Source organism: Mustela erminea, chromosome 1 (assembly GCF_009829155.1).
Source record: "Mustela erminea isolate mMusErm1 chromosome 1, mMusErm1.Pri, whole genome shotgun sequence".
In the NCBI taxonomy this organism is placed as follows: domain Eukaryota; kingdom Metazoa; phylum Chordata; class Mammalia; order Carnivora; family Mustelidae; genus Mustela; species Mustela erminea.
This window is the reverse complement of record NC_045614.1, coordinates 202,064,225-202,086,599: the sequence shown is the minus strand read 5'-3', so window position 1 is coordinate 202,086,599 and position 22,375 is coordinate 202,064,225. Positions and strand designations below refer to the sequence as shown.

The 22,375-nt window shown below is 39.0% G+C and overlaps 2 protein-coding genes across 7 annotated transcripts in view; one reads left to right on the top strand and one right to left on the bottom strand.

Annotated features, from left to right (window-relative positions):
* The window catches only part of GABPA (GA binding protein transcription factor subunit alpha), a 33,266-nt gene extending 19,313 nt beyond the window's left edge, over nt 1-13,953 (bottom strand). The window contains exons 1-4 of one of the 4 annotated variants that reach the window (XM_032353085.1): nt 13,865-13,953; nt 6,722-6,824; nt 4,092-4,236; nt 450-534 (exon numbers count right to left, since the gene is read on the bottom strand). In XM_032353085.1, coding sequence (XP_032208976.1) covers nt 450-534; nt 4,092-4,236; nt 6,722-6,798 — 307 coding nt within the window. In that variant the 5' untranslated portion in view covers nt 6,799-6,824; nt 13,865-13,953. Of the gene's footprint in view, nt 1-449; nt 535-1,024; nt 1,326-4,091; nt 4,237-6,721; nt 6,825-12,986; nt 13,317-13,355; nt 13,738-13,864 lie in introns of those variants that run through there. The other 3 variants (XM_032353079.1, XM_032353092.1, XM_032353100.1) reach the window with 3 other exon arrangements.
* On the top strand, nt 13,856-21,808 carry ATP5PF (ATP synthase peripheral stalk subunit F6). Of its 3 annotated transcripts, none has more exons than XM_032353171.1 (4): nt 13,856-13,946; nt 16,243-16,413; nt 20,964-21,088; nt 21,632-21,808. In XM_032353171.1, the coding sequence occupies exons 2-4, from the start codon at nt 16,250-16,252 to the stop codon at nt 21,667-21,669; spliced, it is 327 nt and encodes a 108-aa protein (XP_032209062.1). In that variant the 5' UTR covers nt 13,856-13,946; nt 16,243-16,249; the 3' UTR covers nt 21,670-21,808. The 3 variants fall into 3 exon arrangements, with proteins under 3 accessions (XP_032209062.1, XP_032209070.1, XP_032209052.1); XM_032353179.1 differs by lacking the exon at nt 13,856-13,946 and adding an exon at nt 13,991-14,079; XM_032353161.1 differs by lacking the exon at nt 13,856-13,946 and adding an exon at nt 13,997-14,091.
* Nucleotides 21,809-22,375: the final 567 nt, after the last annotated feature.

Here is a 22,375-nt window from a genome sequence, read left to right as displayed (position 1 = left end):
TAGTGTGGATCAATGTGATGGCAGAGTGGTTCTAGGTTGACAGTTGTAATGGTGGCTTTTGGATGTGGCATTTTCCAGATCATGGCAGGGCAACAGCTTCTTTGGCAATCCAGTTCTGCAGTTCTGAGAAAGTCAACCAGAATCTGTTCTACCAGCTCTCTCTACCTTACGATGTAACCTTCCCTGAAAAAACTAGTTAGAATTTGTTATACTAAAAAATACGAAAAAAAAAAAAAAAAAAAAAGAAAAAAAGAAAAAAGAATACGTTATACTATCTGCTTCACCCTGACAGATCTAATAATGAAACCAAAAGCACGAGTGTCTGGCTATAACATTACATTAAGTAATTTAGACAACCACCTAAAACACCCCAAACTTGTAAAAACTGAGCTCTTCCATATTTTAAAAGACATGAGCTAAACTTTTAAATAACCATAAAAGTAGCTTACCTTGGTAAGAAATTACCTGTACACTAAGTTGTACAGTTCCATCTGTTTTTACTCCTTGGTCAAATAAACTTCGTTCCGGATCCAGCTAAACATGGAAAATGATTAAGATCCTTTGATTTAGTCATCAGGTTTAATACAAATGTATGTATCAAATAGGACTTAATTACTGAGGCATACTAATGAAATTGTAAGAACACATCTAATTATCCATGTTGTCATACCTTGCAATTCTTTGCCAAAATTAAACATATTTTAACCATTGTGGTAGTAATTAAGGACAACATAAATTAACCAAATTTATTTGACATGGTGGTTTTCTCTAGCTCTGGAGTCTAATTTAGAATTTTAAATAATGTCAAAAGGTGACTGTTTATTCTGTAAATATATTTTAAGCAGAAGATAATGCAATATATCTGTCACGAATAAGCAAGGGTGCTTAATTAGTGGGGTGACTTATATAAATCTATTAACATATTTTTTGCCATGTCCCCCTTATAATGAATGCCACACATTTAAGATCAAGGTTAACTCTAAATCTCTTGCAATGAAGTTAATAAAGTTAAGGGACTTATGACCTTATTACTTAGCCTAGCTTTGATATCTTCAATCAAAATTCTGTATCTTTTCAGTACTAGTGTTTTGATCCTCCATGTCTCCCTCCATGTGTGAATGCATTTCACACAACAGCAACCTGATGACAAAAGGTAATTGACTTTCAGATGTTGTGTCACCATTTTAAAGACAGACCTGCATTGCAATGATCTTGAATAATGTATATTCCTGTGCCTGCATTTCATGCAGCTAGAGATACAAAGCTCCTGTGACTCCCATTCCCAAGAATTCAGTCAATACTATAGTCATGGTACAAACATGTTTTCTAGGGGCGCCTGGGTGGCTCAGTGGGTTAAGCCTCTGCCTTCAGCTCAGGTCATGATCTCAGGGTTCTGAGATCGAGCCCCGTGTCGGGCTCCCTGCTTGGCAGGAAGCCTGCTTCTCTCTCTCTCTCACTCCCCCTGCTTGTATTCCCTCTCTCGCTGTGTCTCTCTCTGACAAATAAATAAATAAAACTTAAAAACAAAACATGTTTTCTAATATTAAAAATGTCATATAAAACCTACAATCTTAAGTGACTTTAGGCCTAACAACAGGGATAACACAAACTATGTAACCATGCAGAAAGATAGGTCAAATATGGTAGTTTCACTCCTTAAAAGTGCGCCTGATGCTGTTACAAACTCCCCTATCTCAAGATTTCTCCTCTCTGAAGGAGACACAGGTATGATTTACTAGAAGCTACAGCATATGGAACTATGGAAGTAAACTCCCAGGTAGTACTGAATATACCACAACTAGTACACATACTCCTCAAATCAGCACAACTCCACTACTTTCCACTGGCTTTCAAGTCAGCACTCATCTGAAAATAAAAAAGCATCACCACAAGCAGCAAGCATTCTGATTCCAAGTGGATGTGGTTAACTGATGTGAGGAAGAGAAGTTGTTAATCTCTCATTTTTTTTGAGGAGAGGGAGGGAGACAGGGAGGACTGCAAAATGATTTGGCTCCTAGGCTAGCTTGGAGTTCTGTGATACAATCAGTTATGCGTATTTCCATTTATTCAACTAATGTTTTCTGAGAACTCGTGATGTGCCGGGTATTTCGCAAGTGATATTTTCATTTTGGGTAGTTCAGGTATGCTAAGAAAGCATGTTAGAACAACAAATGCTATAGCTGAAAGGCAAGTAAGAGGTCAAGTCCAGATTTCACTTTACTTTACATATGAGAAAATCAGGTGAAGTCCAGTGATGCTGAGCTGACTTTCTTAAAAGCCTGCCTCAAATAACGTAAGAAAGAGTTTTGGAGTCACACAGGCCTGGGTTCAAATTCTACAGTACCTCTTTGTAACTATGCACTGGCAAATTGTTGATCTTTAAATCTCAGTTTCTACATCTGCAGAATGTAATTAAGAATATGCTGATTTCGAAGACTAATGTGAATTTAAAAAGAGATAATGCAGCAGTGTTCTGCAAATATTTTTTCATTCAAGGTAAACTGCCCATATAGCTCTAGTTCACCAATCTGTCATGGCTGCCTTAGACAATAATCTACGGAAGTTATTTCTCTCCTTCTGTGTTTTTGGAACATTTGAAGTTATTTTCACTTTCTGCACAACCATGCAATGAACGGCTCATATGTACAACTTTGCTCACCTAGGTGAGTATTTCTCTAAGAACAATTTATTGAGGTGAACTACTAGGTATTTCACTTTTAACATTTATAGACATTAAATACCAGTTTACCTTCCAAAAAGATTGTGCTAGTTTATTCTCTCCCTGAGAGAAGAAAAACTTTAAATCCTAAAATTATTAATATCAGACCCACATACATTCTCTAATTCTGTATCCTTCCTTCCCTACCCCTCCGCAACATTTACTAGACTTACTGAAAGGAAAAGATAAAAGTATGGCTGAGTGGAAACTGAAAGGGACAAATTTCATTAAAACATTTCAAGTTATTCTACATCCAAATCTTATTTTAAAATAATACACAGATGATGATTTGAATTTTTAAAAAACTAAGGCAACATTCCTGTAACATGGAATAGCTATAACACAAGGCAGGTAAAGGAGAGAAGGAAAGAGCAAGACAAACCAAACAATCCAAAAGAAGACACATTATGTATTTGTATAAATTACAATGAAAACCAATATAAACTCTAGTACTTACTCATATGTTCAAGAAAGGTCTAGAGAAACTCTCTGAGCAATTCTATCTAAGCTACTTTTTGTACATGAATATATTACCTTTCTTGAGCAAATACTATAAAACATGACTATGAATATGCTGTGAACATATTATTAAAATACGACTGCAGGTAAAATCCTATTGCAATAAACTCCAAAAATATATACACTGGTGTTTAAGTTCTTATCCAAAATTCACTGCTGGAGCAAATAAAAATGGAAGGGAAGGTAAAAATCACGTACTCCAGTTTTCTCTTTTTAAAGATGCTGAAACTAATGCACAAAGAAGCTAAAACCTAGTCAGGACACACAAGTGTTTTAGGACACACTTCAAGTTCCAAGGTCAATGTGCTTCTCACTACTTCATGTTTAGGCTCTGATTCACATTTATTTAAGCTCATTTCATATTTGTGAAAGTAAAAAGCAAGTATTTGATTCAATACTCAAGATTTTTATTTCCTAAGTAAGCTACACACATAGTGTGGAGCCTGATGCAGGGCATGAACTCGTGACCCTGAAATCAAGACCTGAGCTGAGATTAAGAGTCTGACACTTAACCCACTGAGCTACCCAGTTGCTACTAGTACTCAATCTTTTACATACAATTTTAAATGGAGGGAATTTTGCTGGAAGAACTTTTATTTTAAATGTGTAAATTCTGCAATATTGGCCAAATTTTGTTATAAAGACTATAGCTATAGAGACAAAAGGCTAACAAATAAATATTTCTCGGTGCCTGGCTGGCTCAGTAGGTAAAGCATGTGACTCTTGCCCGGGGGTGTAAGTCCAATTCCCAAGTTAGGTGTAGAGATTACTTAAAAATAAAATCTTTTAAAAAAAATTTCTAAAGCAAACTTAAATGCTAAAATATAAATCTCAAAAGAAAAAAAAAAATTACCTGGATATCTTGCAGGCAAATTTCATGAGCATCCAAAGAACACTGTAGTCTTGGTTCTAGCAATTTCTTTAAATTGCCTATTGGCTCATTGATGTCTATAGCCTGGCTTACACATTCAGCTGGTGTGTAGGTTTGTTCCACAATACTAAATATTAAAGGATATAACGGTTAACAATTATTTCTAAAGGCTGGTTTTCGAAACTCATTTCTGCATAGACATTATTTGTAGTTGTAGGCTTATCACCAACTAGCACTGCCAAACTGAATACTAAATTGCAGAGAAATTCTTGCATGAAACTTAAAGCAACCTTGCAAATGTAATCTCCTTAGGGGTATGGTTATGTGTTTGTGTGTGTGTGTATATATAAATAAAAATAAATACTGCATATATCATTTTTATAGGGAAATATAAATATTACATTTTCAATTTATTTTGGAGAATTTTAGGCCCAAAATGGAAAATAAAGAGTCCTGTCAAATTTTGTATGCCATTTCTACTACTCAATTTCCTTTCCCAACATAAATGTACGTAATAAGGTATGAAAAAATAAATTATATAAAATACTTTCTATTTAATTTAATCTGAGAACTACCGGTTATAATCAGTGCAATTCCACATTAAAAAAAAAATATATACTCCTGCTTTAAAACTCTGAAGCTCTTCTATATTGTTATTTCATACTTTGAATTCTACGAAATCTTAAGTGCCTTGGGGGTAAAATCTTTGGCAAATAATTTTACATACTTTTTTCAAAATCCTTATATGGACTCAAAGAGAAAACAGACATCAAATAATATCTACTAGATTGGTGAGCTGGAAGTCAATGAAGTTTCACTGCATGTTTACTTTTAATATGATTTAATTCTCACTGTAGTTGTCAAAGACAGCACCATGTATTTAAAAATTTGTCCGTGTGCTATGGTTTAGTGCTGTGAAATGTGTAAGGCTGATGATTCACAGACCTGTACCCCTGGGGCAAATAATACATTATATGTTAATAAAAATAATTTAAAAATAAAAATTAAAAGAAATAAAAAGTTTGTCAAGTTCCATTTTCACATAAATTCCAAGTGTAATGCGATACATGTATCATATTCAATAAATGTACACAGCCTAAATTTTTCTAATACTTTAAAAGTTTATAGTAGACCACTCATGATTAAAAACGAAAATTATTTTTAAATGATAGTAAACTATTATTACTATTATTTTTGTTAAGGTAAATTAATTGGGTCTTTTGGCTGAGTATTTTTACCAAATTCTTTAGTGATAGCACAATAGGCTATAATTTATAATTTTCTTTTTAACAACCATTCTTTAGAAGAAATGCCACTTTAAGATAGATTTAGAGAGAAAAAAAAAAGATAGATTTAGAACCTATTTTATTTGAGCTCAACATTTAAAAAATGTTTAAGTATTTTGTTGCCACCATTTAAACCTTGGGAAACTTCATGCAAAAATCTGAATTTCTCCTGAAAAACTGGATGATCTCACATCACTGGACCTAAATTCCTGCACAACTACTGTGTACTACAGCTTCACAGCTCCTTAATGGCTACTCCCCAGGTTAACACAGTAATTATGAATTTCTTACATGAGACACCTGCAAAGATTTTCTCTAAAGGGCCAAATAGTAAACACTTTAGGATATGTGTGCCATTTGTGTGTATACACAAAAATAAATATATCCACCTACGTATGTATAAACACACACGCACACATACATATATGTATCTGATGACTGAGAGATTTAGCACACTCAAACACATTGAAAAGCTCTATTAAAAATTTAAGGTTTTAAATCTCAGCTCGACTCTCCACACTCAGCATCCCTGTCAACCTTGGTGATTTTGTACATTCAACACAGAGTTATTCTAAACCTTCATTTATTCCACAGAAGTCCTCTATTATCTATGACTCTTTAGTTCCTTTTACTTTCAACATATTATCTCATCTTCTGCTTTATAGAGAAACACAGGGACCATCAGCCATCATCTTCCTCAAACTTCTTGATTCTCGAATCTCTATTGTTACCCAGACTGAGTCCCTGGATTCTGAACTCATTACCACTGCTCTCCCTCTTTAATGGTGTAATCTTCCATTACTATCCCCAACACTAACACCTTTCACTGCACTACATACTTGGTACTGTACACATAACTACCCTTATACCTGTATGCCTCCTCAAACACAATGTGGCCTCTGTAAGAGCAGGTTACTGTCTCACTTACTCACATATTCCTCAGAGTTACCAGTTTATAGCAGTTACTTACAGATATTTGTTAAATTATTTCAGGTTGTGAATTAAACTCTTTCTGAAATAAAAGTAACCAGCATGGAGGAAAGGAAAAGAATCAAACAGTGCCCTAGGGGCAGAACTATTGCAATCAACGGCTTCATCATTATTAGCTATATTACTACCTTTAGTTTAAAACTGTCGTTCCCTCCCATATACAAAGCAATTAAGTCAAAGGTAAAAAAACCCAATACATTATCCCGCAAAATGCTGAGGTCAGTTTAAAAAAAAAAAACAAAAAACAAAAAACCTCCCCAAAACTATGGCTTGATTCTTAATTTTAAGTAGCTATGCTGGTAATTATAAAAGTAATAAATGCAGAAAAAAACCAACCTTTCTTCTGTGCACTCTGGTTTCTCTGTCCCATCAATCTCAATTTCTATCAGCTCCTCTGCTTCTCTTTTAGTCATGGTTGGAGTATTTCAAAAGCTCAGTCCTGCAAGAGTTAAAACTTAGGACATTTTGAAATTATCTGCATAAAGAGAAATGCTATCCAAAAAGCAGAAATCCCATTTTTAAAAAAGGAGAGGGTAAGCAGAAGAGAAAGTAATCTTCATATATGAAAGAAAATCCACAAACAATATTTTTATTAACCTAACATGACTTTTTCATCATTTCATTGTATTTACTGGGACATTCTTGCCCAAACTCTGAGTCAATATATTAATTCAAGTTACTTCAAAATCAAGCAAAAGGTATGTCAATTCTATTACAGCATTACAATCTTAATAATGGATTCAAATTAAATATTAACATGTGATGAATTATAGTTGTTCAGCTAGAAGCTGTACTTTAGGAGCAAAATTTACCGCAAAGCATTGTAATGACAGAGTGACATACAGTTAATCAGGGCTAGTATTTGTGTTACAAATTACATCTTACAAAGGCCATTACAATATTCTAAAACAGCAAAATAAAGTAACAAATCATTACAGATACACCTATTATTGCCCTGATTACACATCAGAATTTTTTTTTATTTTTTAGATGTGGTTTTATATATTTTAAACCATTAATTTCAGTTTTTGATTCTCTCATGTAAAAATTACCTGCTGCTTTAAACTACCACTGATACAAAATCATAATTTAAAAAATGCTAACTAATGCAAAAAATAGCTATGTATATTGGTATTTCTTTGTGGCCCTTTCTGAGGTATTAATGCTGTTGAGTTCCAGGTTGCTCTTTCTCACTGTTGGTCAATGAATTTGTCTTTGGACTCCATACATAGTCTCAGTCCAGAGAAGAATTTTCTAAGTGCCTCTGACTCTTTGACTTTTATACTTGGTATTCTATTATTTGCAAAGGAGTCTCCCACTTACAAGATATGACAAAATGAAGACTTCCAATATTCATACCTGATAATAATAATAAAACTATTTACCTAGCACCAGGCACAAGCATTTAAATGCTTTATAATCTTTGAAACAGAACAACCTTACTCTGAGCGCACCCTCACGTGACAGCTGTCCAGAGGCTAGTGGGGCTCAGCTGCATGTGGTTCCATGTCACACCTCAGGTGCGACAGCTGAACTACACATCATTCTAGGTGAGGCGGAACCGTGGTTTCTTCAAAGACTGGCTCTAATTTGCGAATGTACACTAGTGCAAGAAGAACCACCACCGTCTCTAACCCAGAATACTGCCGCAGCCTCCGCTAACAGGTTTTCCTATTTCTATGCCCTCATCTCCACTACAGTCCATTCTCCGTCAACACAACAGCCAGTGCAATCAATCCTTTTTAAAAACTGAAGCTACAGCATAGTGCTCCTTTGATTTATATCAGTCATGGTGAAATCTAAAGACGTCACAGTAGTCATTAAGGCCCTGTAAGATCTACCCCCACCACATTGCTGCTCTGACTCCCACTCCTACACCAGCCTCCTTGCTAGTCCTTGAACCTCCCACCCTGTAGGCTTTGCTCCTGCTGATCACCTACCTGGCACCTATTTCCCTCAGCTGTCCTCTTGGCTAGATCCCTCACCTCTTTGGTGTCTGCTCAAATCTCCTTTTCCCAGTGAGGTATACCCTGACCACCCCCATTTAATTCTGTAACCGGCCTCCTCTTTACCCCTTTATTCTTGTCCACAGCACCGTTCCCTCTAACATACTTAATCATTAATTTCTGCTTAATACTGAATACTATTATCTGCTGCTAATACTTAATCATTATCTTTCTTCCTCCGGTCTACCATCATCAAAGCATAAGACCCAAATTGTCCAAGAGTGACTTTAGGAACTTAAATCGGCTTGTCAAATTAGGGACTTTGCCAGTTTCCTGAAATAAGAGAAGCTCTGCCAGGTCTCAATTTCTCAAAGGACCAAAGTCTCTAGGAGGCACAATAACCCCAAACTCGTGAATATATGAAGTTACATGGCAGAGGGGAATCAGGGTTACTAATCAGCCGATCTTAAAATAGAGATTATCCAGGACTGTCTAGCTGGACCCACCAAAATCACAAAAGTCCTTAAAAATGGAAGAGGGAATCTGAAGAGATCCAGAGTGATTCAAAGCTAGAAAGACTCAACTGGCTGTGACTGGCTTTGAAGATGGAGAGAAGGAGCCACAAGCCAAGAACACAGGCAGCCTCTAGAAGCTGAAAAAAAGAAACAGATTCTCTCCTAGAATCTTGAGAAGAAACACAGTTCTGTTAATATCTGATTTTGGCCCAGAAAGCCCATTTCAGACTTAATTTCCAGAAATGTATATAATTAATTGATGGTATATTTAAGCCACTAAATGTATAATAATTTGTTATACAGTAGTACCGGAAAACTATCTTCTTTCCCATGTTAGAAGGGCTAAAACTCTCCTTAGGTCCCACCATCTCCAGCAGCTGAAGTTAGTCTCTAAATAGCTGGCACTTAAATCTAAACTGTCTGGTATAAACTGGTCTGATTTTCCCCCACATTATCAAGGCTGCTCTCATAGCTGCTGTATAAAAAGAAAAAACAATAAGGCGATGGGGTTCTACGTGTGGATACACAACAAGCATGCACACCCAGCAGACTGCCTAGGCCCCTAAACTTTTGCTTTGGATGATGAAAGGATTAAGGACTTTTCTTGTTGACTCTGGACTAACTGAATCTTCCCTTTCCCCAGTAAAGCCTATCCCTTAACTGATGCCATGTATAAAATTGTGGAATTCACACTGAGCACCATAGCAAAACAACTGATGACCCAGGAGGGATCTACCTTACAGGACAACTTAAGGATATTTGTTTATAGATGTATACAAAGTACCTGGAATGTACCTTACCCTTAGTCAGAATTCCATTAATATGTAATGAAAAAATAAAAGCTGTAAGTGCTAGTACACGTCAGATAAAATTGGCTCCAGATGCCTTTAAGGCATAAGCATGAAAGGTAAAACTATAAAGCTAATAGAAGAAAACGGTGGGGATTTTTTGCAGCTTAAGGACAGAAGAGGATTTCTTTTTTTTTAATTAATTAATTAATTAATTAATTTGTCAAAGAGAGAGAGAGAGAGAGAGAGAGCATGCACAAGCAGGCAGAGACAGAGAGAAGCAGGCTTCCTGCCAAGCAAGGCACCCGATGCGGGATTTGATCTCAGGACCCTGGGACTGTAACCCAAGCAGAAGGCAGCGAGCAGCTTACCCGAATAAGCCACCGAGGCATCCCTAGAAAAGGATTTCTTGAATAAAATTCCAAATATATAAAGTCTAAGGACAAAAACTGGTGGATTTCATTACATAAAAATTAAGATTTATGTTCAATAGGCCACAGAGTGAAAAAACATATTTCCAATATTCAAAAGTGACAAGGGACTAAAAATTCGAATATTAGAGAATAAATTCCTACAAGTTGATAACAACCTCAAAAAAGTCAGGATAAATTAGAAAAGTAAGGCATAGGAAAAGAAAATTCACATGAAAGAAAAGCAAAACAGCTACAGATATGAAGAAATGCACGAATTCAAATCATCCCCTAAAACGCAATTTAAAACAAAGAACTCTATACTGTGTGTATTGGTGTGTATATGGCAAAAATTAGAAATCTGAATACAGAAGAGTTAGTAGGGAAATGAGGATGTAAGGTGAGTTTGTAAAAATCCTCTGCCGCTAGTGACAGGGTACAGACAAGTGTACAATTTTGGAAAACATAATCTAGCAGCACTTGCTCAACTCAAGTATGCCTGTATTTATTACCCAGCAAAACTGCCCTTAGATAAGCATTACAGACATTCTCACATTGATTAATAACAGGATGATCAGGACAGCTTTGTTGGTGATAGCTGGAAGCTGAAGCCAGTATCAGTATCCATAGTTTTTGAGAAAGGAGCACATGCTAGGAAACTTTATTAAGTAGAAACAAGAAAATAATTTATACACAAACATCATAAAAATTGTTCCCTACAGGAAAAGGGAGAAACAGAGTAAGGTTTATAGCAGAAAAACACTTAAAAAGATTACTTATGGGGAATCTGGATGGCTCAGTTGGTTGGGTGGCCAACTATTGGTTTCCACTCAGATCATGATCTCAGGGTCCTGAGATGGAGCCCCACAGTAGGCTCTAGCTCAGTAAAATGTCTATTTGTGGATTCTCTCCCTCCCTGTGCCTGATCACTCCCCCTCCACCATCTCTCTCTCTCTCTCTAATGAACAAATAAATCTTAAGGAAAAAAAAACACTTATGTTTTATTTTTAGAGCTTACACTCATCATCCACTCTTACCTCTATTACTTATTTATTTATTATTTAATTAAGTAGGCTCCATGCCCAAGCTGGGGCTTGAACTCATGACCCTCAGGTCAAGAGTCACACTCTCTACCTACTGAGCCAGTCAGGTGCCCCTCCATAGCCAATTTAGAAAAATTAGAAAACAAGTGAAATTTCTGGAAACTATGGAAAAATAGAAAGAGAAAGTAACCAGAAGCTGAGAAATGGACTCACAGACTTCTCAGTAGGGATAACTGTAGTTGGGACTTAAAACAAGCACTAAAACAGAGATCTGTTTAAAAGAAATTTATCCTGCAATCTTCCAAAAAACCTAAAAATTAGTTGCCCACAAGGTGCCAAATGAAGCAAAACATGAGCCTTACACACTTTTGGGAGAAAAAATCACGCTACTCGTGACCTCTGAATTGATCTCTTTCTTATTCTAAATCTAGTGGGGAGAAGCAGTGGGAAGAGGTTTGGGAAGTTATCCAAATCTTTGGTATCAGTGCTTGAGTGGGTCTTAGCTTTTTTTCTGGAACCAATTTTTCAGAATTCTATGTCAATACTTATGAAAACAGAGACAAGAACATTATGTGGGACCTCTTCACCTAAGAGCTGCCCCTTGATGCCCTGGTTTTTCTTAGATTAAATCTTAACCCAGGGTTCAGAACACTTCACAAAAACCATACGAACTAAGTAAAAATTCCTAGAAAGGCTAGTTTTCTTAAAATACAGTTATGTTTATAACATTCTCTTTTGGAGCCACAAATTTAAGGATTGTATTTCCTCATTGGGATGCATTATTAGTTTACAGAACTTAGGACAACTTTGCCCAATGAAGGAAAATAAAGAATTCTTAAATATTAGTATGAGAGTACCTGCAGGATTGACAGCAGGTTTTCCCAAGCTAACAGATACTTTTAAATATCGTAAGAAATTAAAAGACATTTTAAAAAAAAAATAAAATCAATAATTTAAGAAACAACAAAGCACAAACATCTGTGTGTGTAGAGAGTGAGAATTAAAGTGTGAAAAAAGGTTAACACTTGGTGACCACCTCGCCCACCCCCGCCGGGGGAGGTTTTCTCTGTTTTCCAGGAATGTAGATTTGAAGTTTTATAAATAAAGGTTGGAGAGAGATTTAACTCAACTGTTTTAATTTAGTATCCAGCCTCCCCATGGCCTCATAACTCACCTCAACTTAACATTTAGCTCCTTATTTTGATACTTCAACACTATATATCCCTCATGACATGCATATATGCAATTCAGGTAAAACTGCCTTATGTCCAGCTTATGTCAGAATATATCTTTAAAACAAAACAAATAACAACAAAAAAAAAAAAACAAGAAAAACCTTGGAAAACCTGGATCAAAACCCTGAGACAGACAGGTTAATCCCCTAAAGTTGCTACTAAAGAGCCGGCCAATTTCTTCCTGCGCTTAAGATAACACAGTATCTAGGAATGTTATCACTGCCCAGCTCTTTGCTCCCGGGAACCGGGAATCTTTGCTCCTCCCACGCGCCAGACCTGGAAATCCTGCTAGTGGAATTCGTTAGTGGAAAACTATTTATGAAGTGGACACTATTTCTACATCATTACTCACCATCTTGCAGGGCAATATGAGGCACTGTTATTAACACTGCTACTAATCTAGTCAAACTAGGATCCCTAAATACACTGCAAACGCGCACAAACGGCTTATCTTCCAGGACACAAAATACTAAATAAACATGCTGGCAAGCTACCCGAACCCATCATTTTCCCCTTCTCTTACTTCCTCGTTTCTAAAATAAACCCCTATGGGCACCCCATACATTAATAAATGGCTCCGATGCCACTGGGGGGCAGTTCTAAAAGACAGCTGGAAGTGAAGTGAGCGCGCAACGCTGAGTTGGCGACGAGACTGGTTCTGCACCTTCCTCTGAAATACTGGGGGCGTCAGGATCTCATCCCGACCGCGGACCGCCGCGGACGGCGCACAGGCGAGGAGGGGACAGCAAGGAAAGGGAGCAGCGAAAGGTGACACGGGAGGCCCGGGGGCGCGCGGCTTCCCAGGGCCCCGCGCCGCGCGCCCCTCCCCTCCGCTCCCCGCACTGCCTCACCCGCCCCTCCCCACCCGGCTCCCTCAAGTCTCCACGAACGGAAATGGGAGTCACAGCGCCGGGGACCAGCGGAAACAAAACACAGAGGCGGCCGCGGGGGGGCCGCTGTGGGTGAGAAGGCCCCGGAACGAGGCCGGCCCGCGCGGGCCCGCGCTCCCTTCCTCCCCCGCGGCCGCACTCACCCGCTCCGGAATCGGCCCCGTCGCCCCCACCCGCGCTCCAGAGCCGGCTGAGAACAGCAGGGGCGCGGGCTCCACGTGCAGCGTCTCTCCCAGTAAGACCCGCAGCTCCCGCGACTCGAAGTGTGAGGCCCCTGGGCCTTTCCCGCGGAATCGGCGCTGAGAAACTCCAACCCCCCCCTCCTCCCAGGCACCCCCGGGTCCGGGACTACAACTCCCAGCAGGTTGCGCGAAACGAACGCCCGATGCAACGGAGGCTCGCGAGGCACACTGGAACCCAACGCCCCAATCCAGCTTTGTTTTACACTCTCACTTTCCGGGCTTAATCATACACCTCAACAACCCCAGAGAACAGGATGCTGACTTGAATCCGGGAGGACTGAACTAGGTAAAAGACCAGTCAAAGTGCGCATGCGTAAACAAACAAGCTTCCAGGAGGTAAAAAGACAGCAGGTCAAGTTGGGCGAAGGAAAGATGGCGGAGGTCTCGCCAAGAGACCCGGAAGCACTTACCCTCCACTTCCTCCTCCTGTTTGGCTTCTGTCTCACCTAGAGCCGTCCGGTCGCAGACCGCCTCCGAGACGTTTCCTGTCCGGTGAGTGTCGACCGACTGAAACGGCGGCCCATAATGCATTGCGATGGCGGGTAGGCGGGTGGGGGCGGAGCCAGGGCCGGAAGTAGAACGGTGGCGGCCGCGGAGGCTCTGGCAGCTCCGGACTGAGTGCAAGGTGACTCGGAAGGTAGCTAGACTAGCTTGGCCTCTTGGGACGCAGATTCCAGGTTTCTTAGGAGGCCTGGGCTGCCTGTTACTTCTGTTCTTCAGGAGTATAAAGCAGCCCTTTGTCCCGGGCACCTTCACCGCCTGGCCCCGGGTCACTTTTGATCTCGCCGCTTTTAGGCCTTGAAGTTGGGGGTAGACTCGGTCTTCGGGCCTGGTAATAGTTGCTCTGAGGCAGCCCTGGGTGGTGCGGGAGGCAGGGAGGCCAGGGATTCCTGGGCACCCGGCCCAGCCGGGGCAGCCCAAGGTCATTCCCTCAGGGCCGGTCCGCAGCCAGGCCTGCCCTGCTGGGGAGTGCGGGAAATTGTGCCCCACGATGTAAAGCGGAATGTGCACCGTAAGAGGGAAATGGGTGGTAGTCATCTTTAACACTTTGCACCTGCCTGAAAATGCTGATAGTGCAGCTTTGTTTTCCGCTCTCGCTTTCCAGCACAGTCCTGCCCCTCAACGCCAAGAAACGGGATGCCGACTGGGGATCAGGGGGGTGCTTGAGCCAGGGGTGAGGCCGAAGTTCGCAGGCGGGACAAAACCGGGTTTCCAGCAAGGAGGAAGAGAACGGGTCGGGCTAGGCGGGTTGTGGATTGACCTTAGGAATATGCACGGAAGAGGCGGTGAGAGGACTAACCTATGGCTGGCCGGTCCGCCGTCTCTGTCAACTGCAGAACCGTGCGCTTTCACCACACGTTCTCTGCGCATGTGTGCCCTTTTTTGCTGTTGCCTTCTCCAGTCTTCCTGTGTCAAATCCGTGTCACCGGTTCTCGTGGCATCCCATAGTGCTTGAATAGAGAACGTACCGCAGTTTGTATTTTACACCTAGTTGTGTGATAACGTGTTTTCCGCGTGACGGGACTGATGGTGGACACTCCTACGTTAATCAGCGGGGGGAAAAGGGAATAAAAAAGGAACAAGTTTTGATAGTGAGATTATTTATTTATTTTTTAGACAAGTCGAATTTGAGGATTTATGAAGGGAAGAGACAAAGGCCAAGATTAGAGTTGTGATTTGGGAGCCATTACTACTTAGATGGTGATAGAGGGGTGCCCGGCTAGTTCAGTCCGTGGAGCAACTCGTCATCTCCTGGTGTGGAGTTCAGCCCACACTTGGGTATAGAACTTACTTTAAAAAAAAAACCAGTAGTGATGGACATTGAAAAAATGAAAATGGGTTTTACCTAGTAGGAATGACACAATTTTTGCAAGAGTCAGAGCAAATTAACTGGGAAAATGGGCAATGTAATCATTTTTCTTAGACGTAGTTTTATTATCTGTAAGATCAGACCACTTTCCTCTGGTTCTTAACAGTATCACCCAACGGTACAAGGAGAGAATATATATGGAAGTATTCCACAAAGTATTTTGGGCTGAAGTGACCTTACTGATGACTGTTAGTATGTCCTTAAGATTCCAGAGGGGAGAATGTACCGGGAAGCACAATTTTTATAAAATAGGTCTGTGTCCAGTCAGATTCTACTGTGTAACCTTGTGCCACATACTTAATCTCTAAGCCTTAGTTTCTGTGTATGTAAAATGGAGATGATAATAAGTAGCACTTTAAGGTTATTTGTTGTTTGCTTGGAGTCTTAAGTATTTTTCTTTGATGAGGTGTAAGTGATATATGGTGAATTCTATAATTTCTTCAGATACTTTGCTTTCATCCTGGTAGGTGAAGGATATTTTGTTTACTATGGGAGTTCTTTTGGTATTTTTTCCCCCAAAATTTTTATTTAAATTCTGGTTAACATACAGTTCAATAGTGGTTTCAGTGATTTATCACTTTGATACAACCTAGTACTCATTATAACAAGTGCCCTCCATATTACCCATCACCCATCTAGCCTTTCCCCCCACCCAACAGCCTCCATCAACCCTCAGTTTGTTCTCTCCTTTACCCACTAGGGGCCAGCAACACCCAAGTCAGGACAACCAAAACTCAAATATCTCTTGCGGGATACTGCCACCCCTACTCAAGAACGACTGTGTTACTGTACAGTCTTCTTAATGCTTCTTAAACTCTTAGTGGTAGAGATATATATATATACATACACACACACATATATATAAAGTATACGTATTTTAAACTATATTAACATTCCGGTGCTTGTTTTCAATAACAGAATCACCATGATTCTTCAAAGGCTCTTCGGGTTGTCCTCTCTCATTCGGTCTGCGGTCTCCGTTCATTTGAGGAGGAACATTGGTGTTACAGCAGTGGCATTTAATAAGGAACTTGATCCTGTACAGAAACTCTTCGTGGACAAGATTAGAGAATACAGAACTAAACGACAGTAAGTGGGTAGATAACCACCCATGGTGTAAATATAAATATTCAAAGTGTGTAAGTTTTGAGACGGGGGAAAAAATTACTTGGTGTTTGAAAGTGTCTAAGATCTTCCCTGAGCTGATCTGTGACAAGTTCACTAGATGCTCTAAAAGAAGATAAAAATCTCAGTTTTTAAGTCCCAAATTTTATTTTCTTTATATGGGTCCCAAGGGACCCATATGATCTATTGTCATTTTAACCATATATTATATATATATTTATATATATATATTTTAACCATGTATTATATATTATAATGTTATTTATTATACACTGGAGTCAATGCTTAGAAGTACATGAGATCTTGGAAATCATTTACGAACCATATTTCAGAAAACTAAGTCCCTTAGACATTAATTAGTCTAAAGTCATAAAAACTTACAGGAAGAAAAACATTATCAAAATATTCTAACTCTCGATTTAGTGGTCTTTCTGTGACATCATGATTTGGGGGGAATGTATGAACACAGCATTTTTCTCTTTAATGCTATTTCCATAGTACTGTATCTCTGGGAAGGTCAAAGGACAAAAGACTCTGAAATGGCTTAAAACAAGTCCAAGATAAACACAATTATATCACAGAGTTTTGGAGACGAAAGATGACCTTAGCCATCAAATTCAACCCCCAAGTGTTAGGAAAGTGACATATATCAGTTCACTGTTCTGTTTTACTTAGTTGTCTAGCATGTGCAAAACACTGAGCTATTAAGGGCCAGGGCAGGGGCAGAGCACAGAAAGAAGCCATATTGCATTTTTATATATTCTTGAAGTTTGATAGGTGTAGAAAGCTTATAGGCATATGTATATTAATATATAAAGTAAAATGGATTAGATCTAAGGTAGTGACACAGTCTGTGTTTGGGGAGTTCACAAAAAGGAATGCTCCTTTATAGCTAGAGGCATTCTGCAAGGTAAGTTGCAAGAGTGATTGTTTTATCTTAGCTTTGAAAGCTCTGTTGAGGGTCCTTTTTCCTTTTTGAGAATAGGGATAACTACGGATCATCATCTCAGTTTAAAAAAAGTGAAGAATTTACTTACATGATTCTGCTTATAGCTTGAAAGTGTTCTCGAACCCATGGAAGTTATGGTAAATATCCATAACTAAGGGTCTCATCCAGCTTATGAACAATTGGTGTGAAGGTCAGACAGATAAATGGGAGTGGGAGGAGGATCTTTTAGGAGGAAAGAATGGTGGGCTAAGGCATGACAACTTGAAACCACAAAGTATATTTGGAAAATTGCATCATGCCATTTCCCAGGACTGTAGAGTGTATGAGGAGTGTAGGGAGCAGAAAGAAGAGGAATGGGATCAAAATGAGGGGATTTTGAGAGGCCTTGACTGTAGATGGGCAATTAAGGTAGTATATGATAGGCATTTATGAGCAATTAAAGGTTTTAGAGTGGGATGGTGGGATAGAACTCTATCAGGATGGCAGTTTCTTTTTTTTTTTTTTTTTTTTTTTAAATTTTATTTATTAATTTGACAGAGAGAAATCACAAGTAGACGGAGAGGCAGCCAGAGAGAGAGAGAGAGGGAAGCAGGCTCTCCGCTGAGCAGAGAGCCCGATGCGGGACTCGATCCCAGGACTCTGAGATCATGACCTGAGCCGAAGGCAGCGGCTTAACCCACTGAGCCACCCAGGCACCCCAGGATGGCAGTTTCAATCACAGTGTTAGAACAATTGAATGGAAAAGGAAGACAGGCATGGTAGAAAAATTTAATAATTCAAGCATTAGTTGATGAGAATTTTATTTTCATAGCAGTGCAAATATAAAAGTGACAGTCAAGACATTGAGAGACTGAGAACTGGTCTTTATTACCTAGTGGAGAGACAGAGAAGAGGGATCAGTTCAAGAACTCTGAGATTTTGAGACAGGGCAACTAACAAAAAGGTTTTGTCCTTAGCAGAACAAAGGAGAGAGAGAGCAAAGGCATTAAAGTAAATTCTGACAGCAGTCTTACAGATCTTATCCCCATCTTAGATTTGAGAAAAGCAAGGCGAAAAGTTTAGAATTTGTCTAAAATCACACTGTTCAGTAAGCAGATTTGCAGGGCTGGTTGGGGAATGTGTCTCCTGTCTAGAAGTAATATCTTAGTATAGGTGCTGTGTGTACTTAAGCTGTCCAATAAGTCAGTCTTGAGATGGACTCTTTATTTTATTTCTTTCAAAGTAAGCTTTATGTCCAACATGGGGCTCGAACTCAGGGCCCTCAAGAGTTTTATGCTCTAGCCACTGAGTCAGCCAGGTACCCCTGAGGTGTACTCTTAATCTAAGGAGCCTGTAATTCATTCGTTTGTGCGTATGGTGTGGAGAAATGTTCTGCTCATAGAGTCTTGCCTGGAATGCAGCTCTGACACTTCCTAGCTCTGATCTTTGGCAGGTTTATTTAACCTCTATACTTTATTCGTATGTAAAATGGGGATGATGATAACAGTACTGTTTCGTAAGATGTTACAAAAATTTAGTGACTCAATAAATTAGCCTAGTATATTTTAAGTGAAATAAACAAGTATCCTTTGAGTGTCTACTTTGTTCTGGTCACTGTGCTAGGTTCTGGGGCTGTAATAAGGTGGTGTAGGAGACATACTCTGTGGAGGAGGTAGGTGGTATCTGGGTGATAACCTGTCTTCCAGTACATGTTAAAGTTAAAATAGCCATCATCGGTCAGTAACCAGTATATTGATGAGACTGGCTGGATTCTCTTAAAACAGTTTCTTTTTTTTCTTTTTCTTTTTTTTTTCTTAAGGCAGTTTCTAAACTTGTAGCTCCCAGAGCTGGAAGACAATCATTAAAAGTATCTGGTTGAAGGCTCTATCTAGACCTCTACTATCTATTTCATTAGCCACTATTCACATGTGACTATTGAAATCTAATTAAGTATAAATAAAAATTCAGTTCCTCAGTTATTTTAGTCACAATTCTAGTGCTCACTAGCCAGATTTTGTTAGTAGCTACCTTATGAGACAGCATAGATACAGAGCATTTCTGTCATTATAGAAAGTTCTGTTGCATCTGCTGATCTAGAAGAAAATCGGGTCCATGACAACCAACATCATTAACAAGTTCTTAAATTAGAGCTGTCTCTATGTTTTTGTGGAAATTCTGTAACATAGGTAAGGCCCTATACTTTTATCGTAGTCGTGTGAAAATATTATTACCCTTAATAATTTCACTTGTAAAGTTTTATTGTTCTTTGGTAGGTGGCAGTAACATGATAAATACAGAATTAATGCGAAGAATTATTAGATCTGATTAGTCCCACTGCTGGTCCATGATGCTATATTTATCTTCCGAAAGCACAACTCTAATATAATTATATTGCCTACTAAATAAAATACAAAGTCCCAGACTTAACATTCCAGGCCTCTCGTGACCTGGGTCCTGCTGGCTTTTTCATCTAGATGACTTATATTCTCCATATACAGCTAGTTCTTTATTACCTCTGTATATTTGGTTTTTCAGTCTTAGAATGTATGAAATGAAAGTCTGACTCAAATGCATGGTTTGTCACAAATGCCACCTTTTTAAAATGAAATTTTTCCTAATTAGCAAAAGTGCGCTGTCCTCAACTTGAGTAGCTGTTTGATAAACTGTGTCCTTGAAGCTTATCAATAACTCTTGTAGCACAAATATTTGCATAAACATGTTTTTTTTTTTCCTAAATAGCGAAGTCTCTGAGGGTAGGAAATTTCTGCTTCTTTGTTAGGCCCATGGTATAGAGACTTAAAGTTACTAAGATCTTTTAGAAGCCATTTAGTGGTGGCTCATTTTTTTTTTTTTTAAGATCTTTATTTATTTGACACACACAGAGAAATCACAAGTAGGCAGAGAGGCAGGCAGAGAGAGGGGGAAAAGCAGGTTCTCTGCCGAGCAGAGAGCCCAATGCGGGACTTGATCCCAGGACCCTGAGATCATGACCTGAGCTGAAGGCAGAGGCTTAACCCGCTGAGCCACCCAGGTGCCCAGTGGTGGCTGATTTAAATCAGGTTATAAAAATTGAGAACACTTATTGACCACTTTTCACCTCTCTGCATGCCAGGTACTGTGTTAAGTGGTACATGTGCATTATCTCTATAATTCTCATAACACCACCATTAGGTAGGACCTTTAGTTTTAGATGTGGAAACTGAAATTTAGAGTGCTTCATGCCTTGCTCAGGTTTATGCAGTTTTAATACATTATAGAGCTGACATTCAAGCAGAAGCAGTCATTGACTCCAAGAGCCCCTGGATTTAGCCATCATATCTTCCTGCAGCTTAGATCTCAAGAGATTCTGACTTAATAAACATCCTTGATACTCCAGACCTTGCATGTTAGAAGTTTGAACTTGCCTCATTTATGTGAAACATTATAAAAAAAGTTTGAGTTGAATTTCAAATGGATACACTTTTTTTCAGAAAGTATTTTTCCCATGTGAATACTTTTGGAAAGATATATTGAAACTTGATGGTGAAAAGTAATTTTGTTTTTGTAAACTAGTGCATGAGTTTTTACCTGCTCATTTACCCCACAGGGCATCTGGAGGACCGGTTGACACTGGCCCAGAATACCAGCAAGACCTAGAGAGGGAACTTTTTAAGCTTAAGCAGATGTATGGTAAAGCAGACATGAATACATTTCCAGACTTCAAATTTGAAGGTAAGTGTCTTTAATCATGAGTTCAGTCTTGTGAGAGATTATTTTAAGTTGAGCATATTTCTGCTTTATACTTACTTGGATTGTTCAGATGATTAAATGACAATCACACATAAATTTATTGGGACAGTGATATTTGCATGAGAAGCTCTGGTGTAAATGTTTGCCATTGGTATGGGAGATCATATAACAGGTTAGTGGTGGGGATCTGAAATCAAACTCCCTGATCTTGAGTGTTAACAAAATCATCTATGAGGTGTGTGATCTTGGATAGTTAACTGGTAACTGTTCTCACCTGATATTTAGGAAGAATTATGTCTTCTTTGTGGTTGTAATTAAATGACCTAATGTATGTGAAATCAGTTAATAGAGAGCCTGGTTTGTAGTAAGTGCTAAATAAACCTTTAGCAATTGTTATGTTTCCATGTAGGTGTTTAAAAACAGTATTCACTAAAAAAAAAATCAGAAGATTGATGAATTAAAGATTTCTAGATAATGCATTTTATTGGAATATGGCTAAGCTTGAACCTTCTTTTTTTCCCTTAGATCCTAAATTTGAAGTCATTGAAAAACCCCAGTCTTGAAGAAATAATGTAAAATTTATTCGATAATTTGTTCTAGATTAGTTGTACAACTGGATCAGAATAAACATACATTTCTCAACTGTCAAATGTTCTTTTAATTCTGACTCCAAATAAATTATTTGGTGATGTTGGGTGTGCAGTTGAGTATATTGAATTCTGTGTCTCGGCATCATTATTAAATCCTCCCATTGGTTATCATGAATCAGATGGAGACTTTGGATAAACCGGCTAGAACTTGCCCATAACCCACCAGACTCTTCTCAGTGTGCAGGGCTATCTTTTTAGTCCCGGAAACTTATTGCCTGAGAGGAGACACCCTGAGCTAAGGAATGTTTGCTGCAGAAGCATGTTATATCTGCTCCCAGGATATAAAGAACTGGCTTATAAATCTTTATCATCGCTTTTCCAGGAAACTCAAGTTAAGTTTGAATATACACAGGCACATCCATTGTGTTTTAACTACCATCTCATCAAATGTTAACTGCTTTTATCCCAATAGCCCAGGTCCCTCCTCTTCCCTCGCAGTTTATGATCAGAGGCTACTACTGTGCTCTCCAGACAGAGGAAGGAAAGTTGAGACGGGGTAGGTGTTCTACAAAGGAACCTCTTTTGAAAGATTAAGCTATATGGTGTGATTTTACCCAGGTGATGGAAGAGCCAGCAAATAATGTACCAGATAGGTGCCATAGCAGGCACATCAAAATTC

What these genes read in the sequence shown, in the direction of transcription:
- ATP5PF (XM_032353171.1), top strand. Translation starts at nt 16,250, where the DNA reads ATGATTCTTCAAAGGCTCTTCGGGTTGTCCTCTCTCATTCGGTCTGCG. An exon ending in GAATACAGAACTAAACGACA is followed by an intron (nt 16,414 to 20,963) that starts GTAAGTGGGTAG and finishes TTTACCCCACAG; the next exon opens with GGCATCTGGAGGACCGGTTG. An exon ending in TCCAGACTTCAAATTTGAAG is followed by an intron (nt 21,089 to 21,631) that starts GTAAGTGTCTTT and finishes TTTTTCCCTTAG; the next exon opens with ATCCTAAATTTGAAGTCATT.